Source organism: Chelonoidis abingdonii, chromosome 1 (genome assembly GCF_003597395.2).
Source record: "Chelonoidis abingdonii isolate Lonesome George chromosome 1, CheloAbing_2.0, whole genome shotgun sequence".
Taxonomy (NCBI): Eukaryota; Metazoa; Chordata; order Testudines; family Testudinidae; genus Chelonoidis; species Chelonoidis abingdonii.
The window spans coordinates 53,363,121-53,379,269 of NC_133769.1; the positions used below are offsets into that span (position 1 = coordinate 53,363,121).

A 16,149-nucleotide genomic window follows, 5' to 3' on the forward strand; every position below is an offset into this window, starting at 1 on the left:
CAGAGGCGGTCAAAAAGCAAACAAGATGTTAGAATCATTAAAAAGGGATAGAGAATAAGACTGAGAATAAGTATCGCCCTTTATATAAATCCATGTACACCACATCTCGGAATACTGTTACAGATGTGGTCTCTCACCTCAAAAAAGATTATTCTAGCACTAGAAAGTTCAGGAAAAGGCAACTTAAACGATTGGGGTTTCGGAGAGGGTCCCATATGCAAGAAAGATTAAAGAGGCTAGGTTCTTCAGCTTGGAAAAGAGGAGACTAACATAGGGGGGATATGACAGAGGTATATAAAATCATGAGTATGTTGAGAAAGTGGATAAGAAAAGTATTTATATCTTCGTAATACAAGAACTAGGGGTCACCAAATGAAATTAATAGGTAGCAGGTTAAAACAAATAAAGGAAGTTTTCTTCACACAGCGCACAGTCAACTTGTGGAACTCCTTACCTGAGGAGGTTGTGAAGGCTGGGACTATAACAATGTTTAAAAGGGAACTGGATAAATTCATGGTGGCTAAGTCCATAAATGGCTATTAGCCAGGAAGGGTAAAGAATGGTGTCTCTAGCCTCTGTTCATCAGAGGATGGAGACGGATGGCAGAAGAGAGATCACTTCATCACTGCTTGTTAGCTTCACTCCCTCTGGGGCACCTGGCATTGGCCACTGTCGGTAGACAGATACTGGGCTAGATGGACCTTTGGTCTAACCCGGTACGGCCGTTCTTATGTTCGGGGTGCGGGAGGACATTCGAGGTGTGGGCTCCTGGAGAGAGTTTGGATGTGGAAGGGGGCTCAGGGCTGGGGCGGCGGGGGGGTTAGGGTGTGTGTAGGGGGGTTCCGACATGGGGCAGCGAGTTCAGGGTGTGGGCTCCAGCCCAACAGTGCTTATCTCAGGTGGCTTCTGATCGGAGGCCCAACAAGACTAAGACAGGCTCCCTGCCTGCCCTGGCTCTGTGCTGCTCCCAGAAGCGTACGCTATGTCCGGCCTCTAAGCAGAGGGGCCAGGGGCTCTGCGCAGCATGCACTGCCCACACCTGCAGCTCACATAAGGTTCCTGGCCAATGGGAGCTGCAGAGCCAGCGCTGAAGGGTGGGGGCAACGCACAGAGCTTCCCTGATCGCCCCTGTTCCTAGGGGCTGCAGGGACATGCCCGTTGCTTCCGGGACTGACAACCCCAGCTTCGCCCCACAGTGGGGCAAGCTGGCACTCACAGCTCCAGCCCCAGCGGGCAGGGGGAGACTCAGGGCTTCCAGTTTGCAGCGCAGTGAGTTGCTGCGGGCTGGATTAAATGAAGCAGCAGGCCGAATCCGGCCTGCAGGTTGTAAGTTCCCCACCCCTGTTTTAGAGCAGTGCCATTTTTGCATCTAGAAAAGGCATCGCTGCTCCTAGACTGAATCTTTCCTGTCCTAGTCCTCAGGCCTCTGTGGTCTTTAGCAGTGGAAGGGGACAAGGGAATGAATTTCAGACTAGAGAGGAGAAGGAAATAAAGTTGCCAGAGAATTAGAAACAATGACAGCTGTCTGATTACTAGCATAAAGTCTGGGGAGAGAGGGGGGAAGGAGGAGGATTAAGGAGCAGAGAGTGGGTGAGGTGGTCTAAAAGTTACATGAAAAAAATAGTTTATCACATGGATATCAACACAAATGTAATATAGATATAAAACACTTTACCCACAACTGAAATGCAGCAACTTCTGGGACAGAACGTGGCAGATTTTGGAACAGCTACTCCACACCAAAATTAAGGATGGAGTGAAAAACTGCTGTATATACACAGAAGGAGATTTAGACCAAATGTAAGTGCCTAGGTGGAATTTGTTAATACCTATCACAGACTGCACATCATGTTGCGAAAAAAATTCAACCTTATTTTCTATTCCACTTGAAAGCCACTGATTAGCTACCTTGCATATACTGTGTAGTCTAAAGAATATTTTCAGCTTAAATTTACCAGAAAACAAACTTCAATCCCACAACACTCAAATTAGCTCTCCCTTTATTTCATTACTGTATTTAATTTTCCCTCCTGCTTATTAAAGCTGAGATTGAATGCTAATTACTTAAATCATAAAGTGCCTTCAAAACAAGTATTCCTGAGTGTCTCAGAATTCTTAAACATCTATTATTCTGTAGTTCAATAATTATCCAAAATATCATCTGATAATTAAGCATATTTCTTAAGTGTCCTTCACTTGAATTTTGACCTTTATGTTAATGGCTTGTTCAGAATTATTCAGTCTCAACAAGATATTTTATGCAGCTCCACAGTCAATTTACTAATCATATATAAACCTCTTACCAAGTAATTAATGATATAAAATCTGTCATATTCTGTATTTTTGGCATTGATTCTGCGATGCTGCTTTTTTCTCATATGATCTTTAAGTGTGTTTTTGTCTCTGAAGATTTTCTCACAGTATAAACACTGCAAACTAAGATAAAAAGGAAAACAGATTAAAACACAATTTAACATAGACATGGGATTCTCAAACTTCATTGCACTGCAACCCCCTTCTGACAACAAAAATTACTACATGACCCCAGGAGGGGGACCAAAGTCTGAGCTTGCCCGAGCCCCACTGCCCTAAGTTGCGGGGAGGGGAAGCCAAAGCCCAAGGGCTTCAGCCCCAGGTTGGGCGCCTATAACCTGAGCCCTGCCACCCAAGGCTGCAGCATTCGGCCTTCGGTCCTGGGTGGTGGGGCTGAGGCTCAGGCTTCAGTCCTGGGTGGTGGGGCTTGGGCTTCAGCTTCGGCCCCAGGTCGCAGCAAGTCTAACGCCAGCCCTGGCGACCCCATTAAAATGCGGTCACGACCCATTTTGGGGTCACGACCTAAAATTTGAGAACCGCTGACACAGAACATTGCAAAAATATGTAATGAGAGTCGAATGATAACCAGTGGAAAGATTTTGCGTTAAAACAATACAATTTAATAATATTTAATTAAACTGAAGAGATATACAGTAAGATTAATCCTAAGAATGTGAGAGCAAGCTAAATGAAAGAGATACTCAAGAATTTTTCTGGAGGCATCTTAAAGTGGTGCAGGACAGAGTCAGACCATGGCACAGTCAAGCAAACGCACCCAGATGACAAGCTAAGAAACTATTAAAATACAAACAAAAAAAATAAAAATAAAAAGATGTTATTTATTTATTTATTTATTTTTATTCACCAAAAAATTTCCCTTCTGCAAGTTATAGGACTGACAGATTTGTTAACCCTTGGGCTCTCAGCCTGCATGCAGCTACATTGGCAGAACCAGACTGGTCAGTCACTGTTTCTAAGCATTGTTACTATAAACTATCAATTCCTACTGCAGAGCAGAATTTTATACCCAAAAATTCCAAGATGGCAAAGGAGAGAAGCTATGGTACCTGCACCACAGCTCGAACTTCCACCAAGTTCTGGAATGGGAAGAATTTGTGGAAAATTTTCTAGATGCCCACAAAGTGGAGGTTACACCTTCTGAGAATCCTTTCTCTCATGTGATATTATCACTCAAAACCAGGCAGTTTATTTTAGATGCTCTGGCTGACAAATTGGTCCCCGAGAGAAAAGGTCCTGCCCCTTGATGACTTCTCCCAACTCCCCCTTTTGAGGTCTCTTGAGCCCTCTCCTGCCCCAGGTTCTTCTGGGAAGAGGGAAGGGAACAGGGGATGAAATGCCTGACCTGTGTGGCAGCTGAACTCATGTACTCCATTGCCGGGTGGGAGGGCAGGACAATGGGGTCGTAGTGAGCCATGTTGAGGAGATAGAGAACTTGGCCCCCTCAGCTAGTACAGAGTCATCCATACTACCCGTGCCCTCTCCCTCCTGACCTTCTGGATAATTCTGGTTAGCAGGGAAAAAGAGACCTCCAAGAGACAGCATCTGTGCCCACTGCCCTTGGATCCCTCTCAGGAGAAAAAAGAGGAGACCTTGCAGTTCGCCTGTATTGCATGTAGGTCTACTGGATCAGCACAGTAGGTCTATTAAGCCTCCCCTGGAGAAGAACTGCTATGCCAGATTTGAGTCCATGATGGTAAATCCCAGAATTTGACACTCCTCCCCTGCCTTTAACCAAGGCTGGTAGTGATAGAAAGTGTTGAGGAGGGATCAGGCTCTAGTGAACAGGTGGGCAAACTACAGCCCGCGGAATGCTCCTGCTCAGCCCCTGAACTCCTGGCCTGGAGGCTCACCCCCGGCCTCTCCCCTGCTATTCTCCCTCCCCCGCAGTGTCAGCTCACTGCGCCACTAGCACAATGCTCTGGGCAGCGAGGCTGTGAGCTCCTGGGGCAGCACAGCTGCAGAGCCTGGCCTGACCCGGTGCTCTGTGTTGCGTGCTGCTGTCGCTGGCTCCAGCTAGGTGGCGTGGCTGTAGCGCCACCAGCCACTGGTGCTCCAGGCAGAGCGGTAAGGGGGCAGGGAGCATGGGGGGTTGGATACAGGGCAGGGAGTTCAGGGTGGTAGCTAGGGGCGGGGGTGTGGATAGGGGCTGGAGCGGTCAGAGGGTGGGGAACAGGGGTTGAATGGGGGCAGAGGTCCTGGGGGGAGGGGCAGTCAGGAAGGAGGGGGATTGGATGGGGGGCAGTCAGGGGCAGGGAGAAGGGGTGGTTGGATGGGGCGGGAGTCCCGGGGGGGGTGGGCTGTCAGGAATAAAGGGAGGGGTTGGATGGGGTGGTGGAGGGCAGTCAGGAGCAGGGGTTCTGGGGGTTGTCAGAGGACAGGGAGCAGGGAAGTGGATGGGGCTGGGGTCCCAGGGAGGGGGGCTGTCAGGGAGTGAGAAGCATGGGTAGGTCGGATGGGGGCAGGGCTGGGCCACATCTGGCTGTTTGGGGAGGCACAGTCTCCTCTAAGTGGCCCTCCATACAATTTCCAAAACTTGATGTGGCCCTCCGGCCAAAAAGTTTGCCTGCCCCTGCTCTAGTGGGAGGCAATACCCTAGGATTGACAGCTGTAGGAAAACCCTGTGATGGAGCAGCCGGAAACACACTGACTGGGTCACTGCCTGCATGAGCTGATAGCAGGCTGCTAGGGAAACCCATGGGAGGTGGGGGCAAGAAGAGTCTATGCTGCCTGCCTCTTGATGACTTCTCCCAAGTCCCCCTTTGAAGCCTCTCTAGCTGCCTGGCCTGTGTTGCAGCTGGGCTTGTGTACTCCACTGCCTGAGTTGGGGGCAAGTATATGTCCAATTTTTTTTTAATAATGTTTTTGTTCTGAAGTGGAAGTCTGGTAAAACTTCCCACAGCTATGGATGCAGAACAAAATACTGGTGGCTGGCTACGTAATCACATAAAGGCTGAGAGGTCATTGGTTAATGGATCTCTGGACCTTGTAGACAGAAACTGTCACTGGTTTAGTAAGCAAAGTATGGAAGCTATTGGGACTATTATGTATTTGGTAATGGAGTGATCGTGAACGTTGAAACGTGGCTCATCTCAATGAGTGTTGACAAAAGTTCCTTATTTCAAAGGGGTCTGACAGGCTTACGGTGTGGATGAACATTAGATGTATTCTAATATATTAATTTAGCTGCCACTGATGAGGTTCTTCTATGGATCTTATCACTTTGTAAATTTATGCTACAACAAACTTTTCTAGCACTATAATATTTAGATAGATTTATCTATGCTTTCCATTTTGCAGTATATTAACTAATATGGGATACTGAGAAGTGTCTCTCTCACTCTCTCTGCCTTGGTCATACACAAGAGTGCTCTGCCTCTGAAATTATGCCAAGTCCTACTTACACAGAGAACAAGCAGCCAAGGGTGGCTTTTGGACTCAGATCGCTCACTTTGCAACACACAGAATTACCACTTAGTTGGCAGCACAAGGATTTCTGATTCAGAATCTTTTAAAAAGCACAAGATTACATCGTTTTCAATCAGTGAATCATCAATTACTTCCTAAAACTGTTCTGGTTTCAAATAAAATTTCTTTAAATAGCCATGGATACAGTAGCTTTGCCACTGGGCAACTGGCTCAGCTGTCTGATCTCACAACCTTGGGTGCCACAGGAAACCAACAATGTCCATGCGTGTACATGCCTGGTAAGAACAGAGAGATGCTGCTTGTAATGAGGCTCACCTTCCATGTGTGTACCAACAAATCCCTTACAAGCCATGGTTGTCATCTACTTTCTCAATACTTATTTGAAAGGAGAGCTAGGGTTTACAGACACCACAGTGATCACGTCTACATAGCTTTCTGGTTTGTATCACCACAGTACTGGGAGTACAGGTCTGTTGCATCTTAGGCGCATTTAACATGCGCGATTTCAGCTTTATGCAATCAGTAGAAACAAGAAAAAAAAACAATAAAAAAAGGAGAAAAACAATTTAAATATTGTTTCTGTAGTGCGGGCGATTCCGCCCGCCATTACACTCAATGTAATTTTGACTATACGCGATTTCCGCTGACTGCGGAACGTAACCCCCGTGTAAGATGAGACAGACCTGTATTGCAGAGAGACAAGTATCCTAGGGGAGCTAGGAGGAGTATGAAAAATTCATAGGAGCATGCAGGAGACTGGGGCCTGCACTGTTGGTATACAAAGAAAGAGATACCAGGAGGCAGGCAGAGGAGTGCGGCCTTGGGTGATGTAGGAGCTGTTTAGCCAAAAGAAGGTTAAAATGACAAGTATGAAAACCTGCTGAGAAGTAAGAAAATCTAGCAGAGAAAGGTATAACATGATCCAATGACTGGAAGCTGAAGGTAGGCAAATTCAGACTAGAAACAAGGCATACATTTTTAACAGTGAAGGTAATTAACCATTGGAACAATTTACCAAGTGTTGTGGTGGATTCTCTATCACTGACAACTTTTAAATAAAGATCGGATATTTTTCTAAAAGCTCTGCTCTTGGAATTATTTTGGGGAAGTTCTATGGCCCATGCTATTCTGGAGGTCAGACTAGATATGGGGTTCTCCAACTTCATTGCACTGCGACCCCCTTCTGACAACAAAGTTACTACATGGGAGTGTGGGCACAGCCTGAGACCTGCTGCCTCAGATGTGGGGAGAAGGGACCGGATTCTGGGCCCACCACCCTAGGTAGGGGTGGGGCTCGGGCTTCAGCCCCAGGTCTAATGCTGACCCTGGCGACCCCATTAAAATTGGGTCGCGACTCATTTTGAGGTCCCAACCCACAGTTTGAGAACCACTGGACTAGATGATCACAATGGTCTCCTCTGGCCTTGGGCTCTATGAATGCACATAGGCTCTGATACTGTAGCCCTTACTGAACACAAATCTCACTGAAGTCAATGTGATCTCTGTGTGCATAAGGGTTGAAAGATCACACCTTTAATGCATCACTTAAATCAATGTACATAATACAAGAAATTATGAAATAGCCAGAATGAAATTTGAAAAGAAAACAGTATATTTTCTAAAATTACACCTGAGAGCGCAACATCCTATTTTTTTAAGTCCCCCTTAATGCACAATTACATTTTAGCCTAAATTGTTTCCAAGACTAACAGCAAAATGACTTAAGGCTATTTTTACTAAAAGATTACATACTTGTCAAGTTTCTTCTGTAATGCAGCCAAAAATTCATTACAATTTACAATGTTATCAGGCAGCCCAACATTAAAAGCATGATCTCTTGCCATGTGATTGAAAAGAACAGACCTACAAAAGATATTAAAGAACATTGGATATATCTGTGTAAGCATGTGAGAATTATTGAGTTAGTGCTTTACTATACACTAATTGCATTAAAATGTAGACAAGCCAGCATCAAATAAGCAGCAATAATAATGTTTCTGTTGCTAGCAGGAATGGAATTAGTTTGACTTATTGAAGTAGAAAATTTTAAATTTTAGCCCTACTGCATGTTTCAGTAACACTTCAATTACTTAGTCCACATGCATGAAATCTGAGCCGCTAAATGAAAACTACAACTCAGTTTTATTTTTGACCCATATTATTGTTACAGTTCATCTACTAATGTGTACAGGTGTTTTGAGAAACATGGTAAGAGGTCATTTCTCAGCTTGCTCTCTGCTGGTTATCAAACAAAAAATTTAAGGCTGTATTTTCAAAAATACTATATACTTCTCAAGTTTCTTCTGTAATACACCCAAAAAATCATTGTGATGTAATGAGGCCTTGGTGTAAGTAGGAATCAGGCACCACCTCTTTGGAATGGAAGAAATTAATCAAGATGCTCCATATTAGGGAACTTCCTTCAAAGGTCAGCTCTATTTATTTTTTAATCACCATCTTTTCAAAATATTTAGGGAGGATTTCCATTTAATTTTTAAATTTCATGCAGAGGGCTTACTGAAGTCCTTCCATCTTTCATTAGCAGTTCCACTTCTACATACATTTATTCATATGACGATTCATATTTCCTTCTTTTATATATTCCCATGCAGCTAGACAAAATGACTTTCAACTTCCATCTGAGGATTATTAGATGATGATTCCTTCAAACGCTGATATTTAGCTTGTCCGATCTGGTTTAAGACTGTTTCACAGACTCCCAATCCCTGGGCTGAACAACACTTCCAGCTCTTTACAGTATAGGATACAGAAGTCTGGTTCCAAGAATCACATCAGAATCCTTCCCCGGTTCCAGAGCCCTACTGTTATGCCACTGAGCTGGCTTGAGGACATTTTGAAACAGCGAACATAGAACAGAGTCAATGAACAGTTAATTAAGAGGAAAACAGTAGTAAATACGCTCAAACTGCAAACCTGTTTCCTGTGAATTCTTTATCGCAAAACATACATATGCTATGAAAGCTTGTATCATTTCTTTCACGCTGCTGTTGCTCCAGAATTTCTCTCTGTGTAAACAGAAAAAGTATTTGAACATTCAACCTTAAAAAAATAAAGAAAGTCAGTCTAGCTAAAATCATTCCACCAAGAAATATTATTTTTTGGACTATTGTATCATGTCATATCTTAATCATTAATGCACAATAATGAGAATATGCAGCTGATCTTGTAAGTTAGAAAGATTTCAACAGTATACATAATGGTAGTGTACAATCCAGAGAAGCTCTGAAACTCAAATAATCCAGTATAGATTAGACGGAAAGAAATACCACTGACAATGAGTTACTTTCCTCAGCTGTTTAAATGATCTATCAAGGAACATATTAACTGGGTTTACCTTAAGGCCCAAATTTAGACCTGGTGTAAATAGATGCAATGGAGTTGTACATGTTTACGCTTAATTTAAATTTGATCCTCAATGTCCTAACATAAGCACAGACAAGGTGAGGACATTTTTAATACAAACAGCTATCATAAAAGTAGTCTGAGTTCCTACTAGTAGTTATGGGATTAAAGGAACACACTGGAAAAGTGAGGCTTGACTATCCTTGCCATTAGCCTCATTTGATTTAGAGTGACAGGCTGGAAATTTCACAACACTGTGCTCACAGAACTTTGCTAGCAGAAAAACAACAACAACAACAACAACAAAAACCTTATAACAAATCATACTGTGCCTGAAGATAATTGTTATGTTGTTTCAATAGCAATATGGTAGTTATGCTTGAGGAGGCACTTTCATTCTATGCGTTTCAGGACCATAAAGTTTGTCATCTTCTGGAAAACTTAACCCTTGGGCTAAAATTTCTCATCCTTTTTCTCAGCCCAAATGATGTATTGGCAAGGTGCTCATTCTCTGCAGAGTGGAGCTGCTTCATTCTTTAGAATGATTCCTCTCTGTGTTCTGCTCTGTGGAGAGTGCAGGGACTGTGACTTGACAATGCAAAGTAACTCCGTGTATTCAAACCACTTTCTCAGACATAAACCAAGGGAAAATATTAAGGTCTTGCCATATATCCTGGAAGCCAACAAACTCAAACATTATTGGATCAACAGGTGAAACACATTTGAAGTGTAGAGCCTCACTGAAAACACCCTGTTTCCATCTCCTCAGGGACTTGTCAGAAGTGTCTTACAGCTAATTTCAACTGTTGGAATGAGGCGTGAAGAGAGAGAAAGAGAGACTGATTGTCAGGATCCAAAACACATATCGAGATCAAACATTTTACTGCCAATAAGAAGAAACCCACTCAAGAATTCCAAAAAAACTCTTTTTGATTGCTTAGAAACTGGGACAATAGTGTCTTCTTACTTGCAGCCAACCAAGCCTCTCAGAGGTTGCAGATAGTACATATCAGCAACTTCGGCTTAAGTTTCTGTCACATCAAAAAGTTCCAAAATGAAAAGCATTCACCACATCACACCATTGAGTTATAATATCTTTCAAAATCAAAACCATGCTTAATAATGACTACTTCAAACAGGAAGGGGATGGAAAAGGACAGAGATGACCTGGAGGTCTAAGCATCAGATGTGAAATGCCTTCTACCAGACTCCCTAAAACCACCAATTCACATGCCATCAGTGCTGACTCCTGAGGCAAATAAATGGCGTACAGTACAATATAAATGGTAGGGGTCAGTCAGACGAGACTATATGAAATGAAAAGGCCTGTCTGCTTTCCATGGACACAAAATGTTCCATAGCATTTCACAGGATTCACACTGATGTCTTTGGTCAACATGGTCCTCCACCCAGTGTTGTGCCCCATGATGTCTGGCTACTAGCACTATAGAACTTTTAAAACATATCGGTTGGGATCTGTTAGAATGAAAGATGCCATGTTCATTTTAAATGTTTTAATTAAATACAAGATTGGAGTTTAAAAAAAACAAAAACAGGATGAACTTTCTAGATAGGTTCCTAACTGTACTGTAACAGGAAGACACTGTTATGCAATATTTGATGGTTAGCTAGATAACTCATGATTCTCACTTCACATAAAACTCCTTTTTCTATCTCCTTCAAAAGATAACGTACTTACTATTCCGCAGCACAAATCTCGTTTTCCCCTAGATAGGCATGTTTGGCAGCTCAAGGGCATTGTTTGAAGATGTGAGATATAGCCATTAATACAGCATCACTGTTCTGATTTTTCATTCGGAGTTTTTAAAAATCTCATTCAAATCATCCAAACAAAGTATTCACTTTATCATTTTCTTGAATTATTCATTGTTAGAAAGTTACTTTTAAAGCTGATAAGTGTGTTTAGTGCTTACAAAGGTGAGGGATTAATAGCACTGGCTTGAGTCACGTATAGTGAGAACAAGGAGTTGTGCAAGATTTCCCTACAACTCTGCCAATGCACCCTGTTTGTACAGTCCTGGGATTCTGCTGAATAGAGAATAGTGATTGTACCAAACTGTGTGGCAGTTCTGTGATCTGCATGAAGAACAACTTTTTTGTTTTGTTTTTAAACTTTGTGACAAAAGCCAAGGTTTGAACTCAGGTTATGAGGAACAGCATTGACACAGTAATTCATTTCACCAGCTGCATTAAGTTTTGAGACAGTTTTAACTCTTTAAAATATATTTCTGCAATTAAATATGCGTACTACAAACAGAAGTAAACAAAATATTTTAGATATTTAGAAGAATGTTCCAAGACAATTTAAGTACACTATCATGTCAGTGATGAAGAATGTTTGGGCAATTGAAGTTACTGGAGGAAAACAGGAGAGAACAGATTACAAAATAAATGGAAGTTACAAAACTACAAGAAATAAGAATAAAAGATTTCAAGCACAGATAGAAATGGGTAGAATCCAAGATGTCAAAACCAGAATTATTATTTTCAGGTAATTAATTTACAATATAAATGCCAAGCCCACATGACAAATGGCAAACATATGGATTTTAATAGAGTCCCCCTTCCTCTTCATCAGTACGTTGTATTAAAGGGACAATGTCAATCTGCAATCTACTCAATTTCAAAATTTGAGTTAAAAGTAACATCCCCAAGTCCCCCAGCCATTTTTTATGATTTTTAAACTGCCTCTCTCCTCTGTTGCTGAGGGAAAGACCCACACAAACAACATGGGGAACTCAGTAAATAATTATAGGACAAACAGATATACATGCAAAGTGCTATCAAATGTAATGTTAAATTGGACAAAGAATTTTTTCTAATCTCTTTGTGACTGCAATCCTACATGTAGCTTGCAAGAAATGTAACAAGTTTCAGACAAAAGTAAACATTTTTAGATAGTAAATTCTTTGAACTATGTGTTTATACTGAGATTAGCACAATGAGGCGGTGATCCCGAGTGTGGCGATTGAAAATTAGCGTCACACAAGTAAGACAACAGTGACAGCAGAAATGTGACTTAAGTTGATATAAACCTTTTATGCCCTGACCTTCACAGTCTATGCATAGGAAAATTCCTGGATATGTTTCCCTCATCATCTACAAACGAGGCTATAGGTAAAGAAAGATGCAAGTGATATAGAACATCTAAAAATCACCTTCAACAAAGAACCTAATGTATCCAAAAGTTGCCAATAAACATTTTCAGTTCCACTTCCACGTCCCTCTTTTCTTGGTCTTCGTGAAAAACCTTCCTAAATCTCCTACTACATATTGCTCTCTATAATGCTGATCTGCCAATATGGAAAAATTCAACCAGATTATGAGCTGATGTCCACTTTCCATTTTAATGGAAAGGATCAGAATAATGGCATATAACTGCAGAGACAAGGGCAAAAGTCTTCATTTGCACCATTATATTAAACTGAGAATACAAAAGAAATTTGATCATTGAGAAGAAATGTGAAATTTGGAGGTCAGAAAATGTCACTCTTACATGATGCTCCAGTTGAGGTTGTGAGAAGTTCAGAGTCTCTGGCATAAAAACTGCAGTCTCCCAAGGGAGTCTGAGAAATTGCAAGTGTTTCTCTTCTTGGCAGCATTGTTTTGGTAGGAATTATCAGCTTCTCCCAGAAGCACTTAAAATAGCTTTTGTATGGCTAGCAGCTTATAGTAGGTCTATGAATCAATGACTTTTCCATGTGGCTCAAATGCAATAGACCTGACCTTAACAAAAGCTCTAGGAGTTGTTGAATTAGAAAAGACAGAAGGCTCAGACTAATGAAAAAGCATGTGTCTTCTCATACTCTCCTTCTTAGTTCTTGAGGATAGCACTGAATGCCTCAAAATTCTAAAGAAAGAGCTTCAGAAATTCTGAAAAATAGATCTTGACAAGCACTGGGAATAGAGGACAGAAGGTCTGTCTAAAAACGTAAATTATCTTATTATAGAGTCTGAGCAAATTGCAATCATTAATGGATTTTATCTTCAGAAGGATTTTATCCCCATTTGTTACAGATGGGGAATTGAGGCACAGGGTACACTCAGTAGGACTAGGTCACACAGGGAGTTTGTGAATAGAGTAAGAATTTAGCTGTTTTCTGAGTCTCAGTTCAGCATCCTATCCCCCAGACTACCCAATTTCCGAAGTTGTGGTTAAAGCAAAGGAAGGGAGGCTGTTCCTGGTTCTTCCCCATTAAGACCACTCTGTTCTTCTGTTTCCCAGTTAATAAAATAACAATACTTATCCTCCTTTGAAAATCCCGTAGGAGAGTAGAGGTGTTATTACTGTTATAAGTCTTGATACTGCAAGGAGCACTCTGGCCCTGATCCAGCAAAACACTTAGGCACGAACAGTTCTATTGTTAAGCATATGCATAAAAATTTTCTTGGAGTGAGGCCAGATTGCTCTGAATCTTGCAGGGTCTAGCCCATCACATGTAATTAGATACGGCCCCTCAATCAGTTTCTCTCTAGACTGAGGCCATGTCCACTTTCAAAGTTTGGTTGATGTAAGGTGTCAGTGAAGGCTGCCAACTTCTGTATATTGCTTGGGTATATGCACTCTTGGCTGCTTGGCTGGCGCCGTGAGTGTTCACCATGAGTGGGTGTTGAGGGAAAATGCAGTGCACCATGGGTAGATATGCCTGAGAGTCCCACGCTGCCATCCAGCACACTGCCTTGTGGGACATTTTTGCAGTGCTTTGTGGGTTACCAGCAATTCACCCAGGGATTTCAGAAAAGTAGGAGTCAAGTTCCCAGAATACCACATTCTCTATCCCATAGTGTTTGTTCCAATCTGTAATTTTCGTGCCATTTTTAAATTCCCATAGTTCCAGGAGCCACTTTTCAGTCTCCACTATGTCTCTGACGGCAGCATGGACCCTTCAGAGCTCAGCATTATTTTATTCATTGCTAAAACAGGACGCCCAATTCTTCTGTATTTGCGAAACTTCAACTATAATCGGGTGTGAGAGGAGAAGACGTTCGACGACAATGACTGGATGCTAAAGGACAGTGAATAAAAATGCCAGGTTGCTCCTGGCATCAAGGAGCAGCTCCACATAGTGGACCACAGCTTCTGGGCCTCAGAATGGAGTGCTGATGAGTGGGATCACACTGGAATGCAGATCTGGGATGACAAGCACTGGCTGCAGAATTTTTGGATGCGAAAGGCCACATGCCTGAATCTGTGTGCCGAGCCTGCCCCAGCACATCCTGTGCAGGCACATTAGAATGACAAGTGCATTCACACTGGACAAGCGAGTGGCAATTGAACTCTGGAAGCTTGCAACACCAGACAGCTATTGGTCAGTGTACAGTATATAGTTAGTTGTCATGGAACAAGTTCTTATTGTAAAAAGTGCCACCCCTACTGGGAAATTGTTTTGAAGTCCATTTGTTTAAATATACCATGTTTCTCACAAAGGAGAAAGCTATTATGTGGTTGTTATAGATAGCCTGATAGCACTTAAACACCCAAGTTAGCATCAGAGCCCCATAATGCTAGGCACAATACAAATACATAAAAGTGATTGCTCTGAAGAGCTTATATTCTGTCACCCTTACTTACAATGGGAAGTAATTTACTCCTTGAATAGACTACTGATATCCATGTGTCTGCTTGAAGAAAAAGGTACTGCTCAAGATTAGCAAGGGTGGCAGAATCTGGCCCTAAAGAATAGCGATTAAAATCTTCACAGGAAGAACACACATTTTAAATCAAGATCCCCCAGCAGATCTCTCACAAACTCACCAAGTACCTCTATGTCTAGTGGCTTTCTGTTTAAATAAAAGTTACATTTCACTGCAGACTACTCAGAGAAACTAGCTGTCCATTGCTACAGGCAAATGAACTACGTAAAACAGCTTCTCGTTAAAAAAAATGCAGAGATGGCAACAGGAAGTTATTGGCACGTTTTACACTTAATGAATAAGAGTGCACTGCTATAGTACTTTAAGGCACAGACTAGAATTGGAGAGATGAGATGCAATAATAGTCAGCCGTTCTCCACCAGTCTGGCAGAGAAAATTAATTGGCAGGTATTCGTAACACCAGGCTAAATTGTATTCCCTGTTGCATTGGTGTAAATATTGAGTAACAGAATAGAATTCAGCCCTCTGTCTACAGTTTCAGGACAATGTACTTTGAATCGTATATTGTGTTTATGACTGGTGGAGAGAGAAGAGAGGGCTACAAAGGTGGAAATATATGAGTCTATGAGTATTTGGTAGACTACTGGGAGAAGGGCAGAGGGACTTCTGAACACGCAAGCCTACCAGTTTTTCACATGATTCCCAACTTGCCACCAATTTAAAAGGAAACTGCAATTATGCATTTAAAGTATAAGAGCCACAAGCGATCAAGACAAGGACAGAGTAGGCCTGTTATTCAATGAGAGGGGAAAGACAACAACTGAAAATGTGGAAATGGCAGAGGTGCTTAATGATTTCTTTGTTTCAGTTTTCACCAAGAAGGTTGGTGGCGATCTAACATAATGAATGCCAGTGAAAATGAGGTAGGATCAGAGTCTAAAATAGGGAAAGAACAAGTCAAAAATTACTTAGACAAGTAAGATGTCTTCAAATCACCAGAGGCTGATGAAATGCATCCTAGACCGAGTCTAGTCAAGGAGCTGACTGAGGAGATATCAGAGCCATTAGCAATTATCTCTGAAAAGTCATGGAAGATGGGAGACATTCCAGAAGACTGGAACAGGGCAACTATAGCGCCTATCTATAAAAAGGGAAATAAGGACAACCCAGGATATTACAGACCAGTCAGCTTAACTTCCATTCCTGGAAATATAATGGAACAAATAATTAAGAAATCTATCTTCTAGATGTTTGCAAATTATGAGGTGATAAGTAACAGCATGGATTTGTCAAGAACAAAATGTGTCAAACCAACCTGATAGCTTTCTTTGACTGGGTAACAAGCCTTGTGGATAGGGTGGAAGTGGTAGATGTAGCATATCTTGACTTTAGTAAGGCTTTTGATACTGT

General features: G+C 42.0%; 1 protein-coding gene across 2 annotated transcripts in view; it reads right to left on the reverse strand.

Annotated features, from left to right (window-relative positions):
* ZNF277 (zinc finger protein 277) overlaps nucleotides 1-16,149 on the reverse strand; it is an 85,058-nt gene that overhangs the window by 14,873 nt on the left and 54,036 nt on the right. Inside the window, exons 5-7 of one of the 2 annotated variants that reach the window (XM_032782927.2) lie at nucleotides 8,695-8,786; nucleotides 7,513-7,623; nucleotides 2,304-2,436 (exon numbers count right to left, since the gene is read on the reverse strand). In XM_032782927.2, the coding sequence (XP_032638818.1) occupies nucleotides 2,304-2,436; nucleotides 7,513-7,623; nucleotides 8,695-8,786 (336 nt within the window). The remainder of the gene's footprint in view (nucleotides 1-2,303; nucleotides 2,437-7,512; nucleotides 7,624-8,694; nucleotides 8,787-16,149) is intronic. The other variant, XM_075065587.1, reaches the window with a different exon arrangement.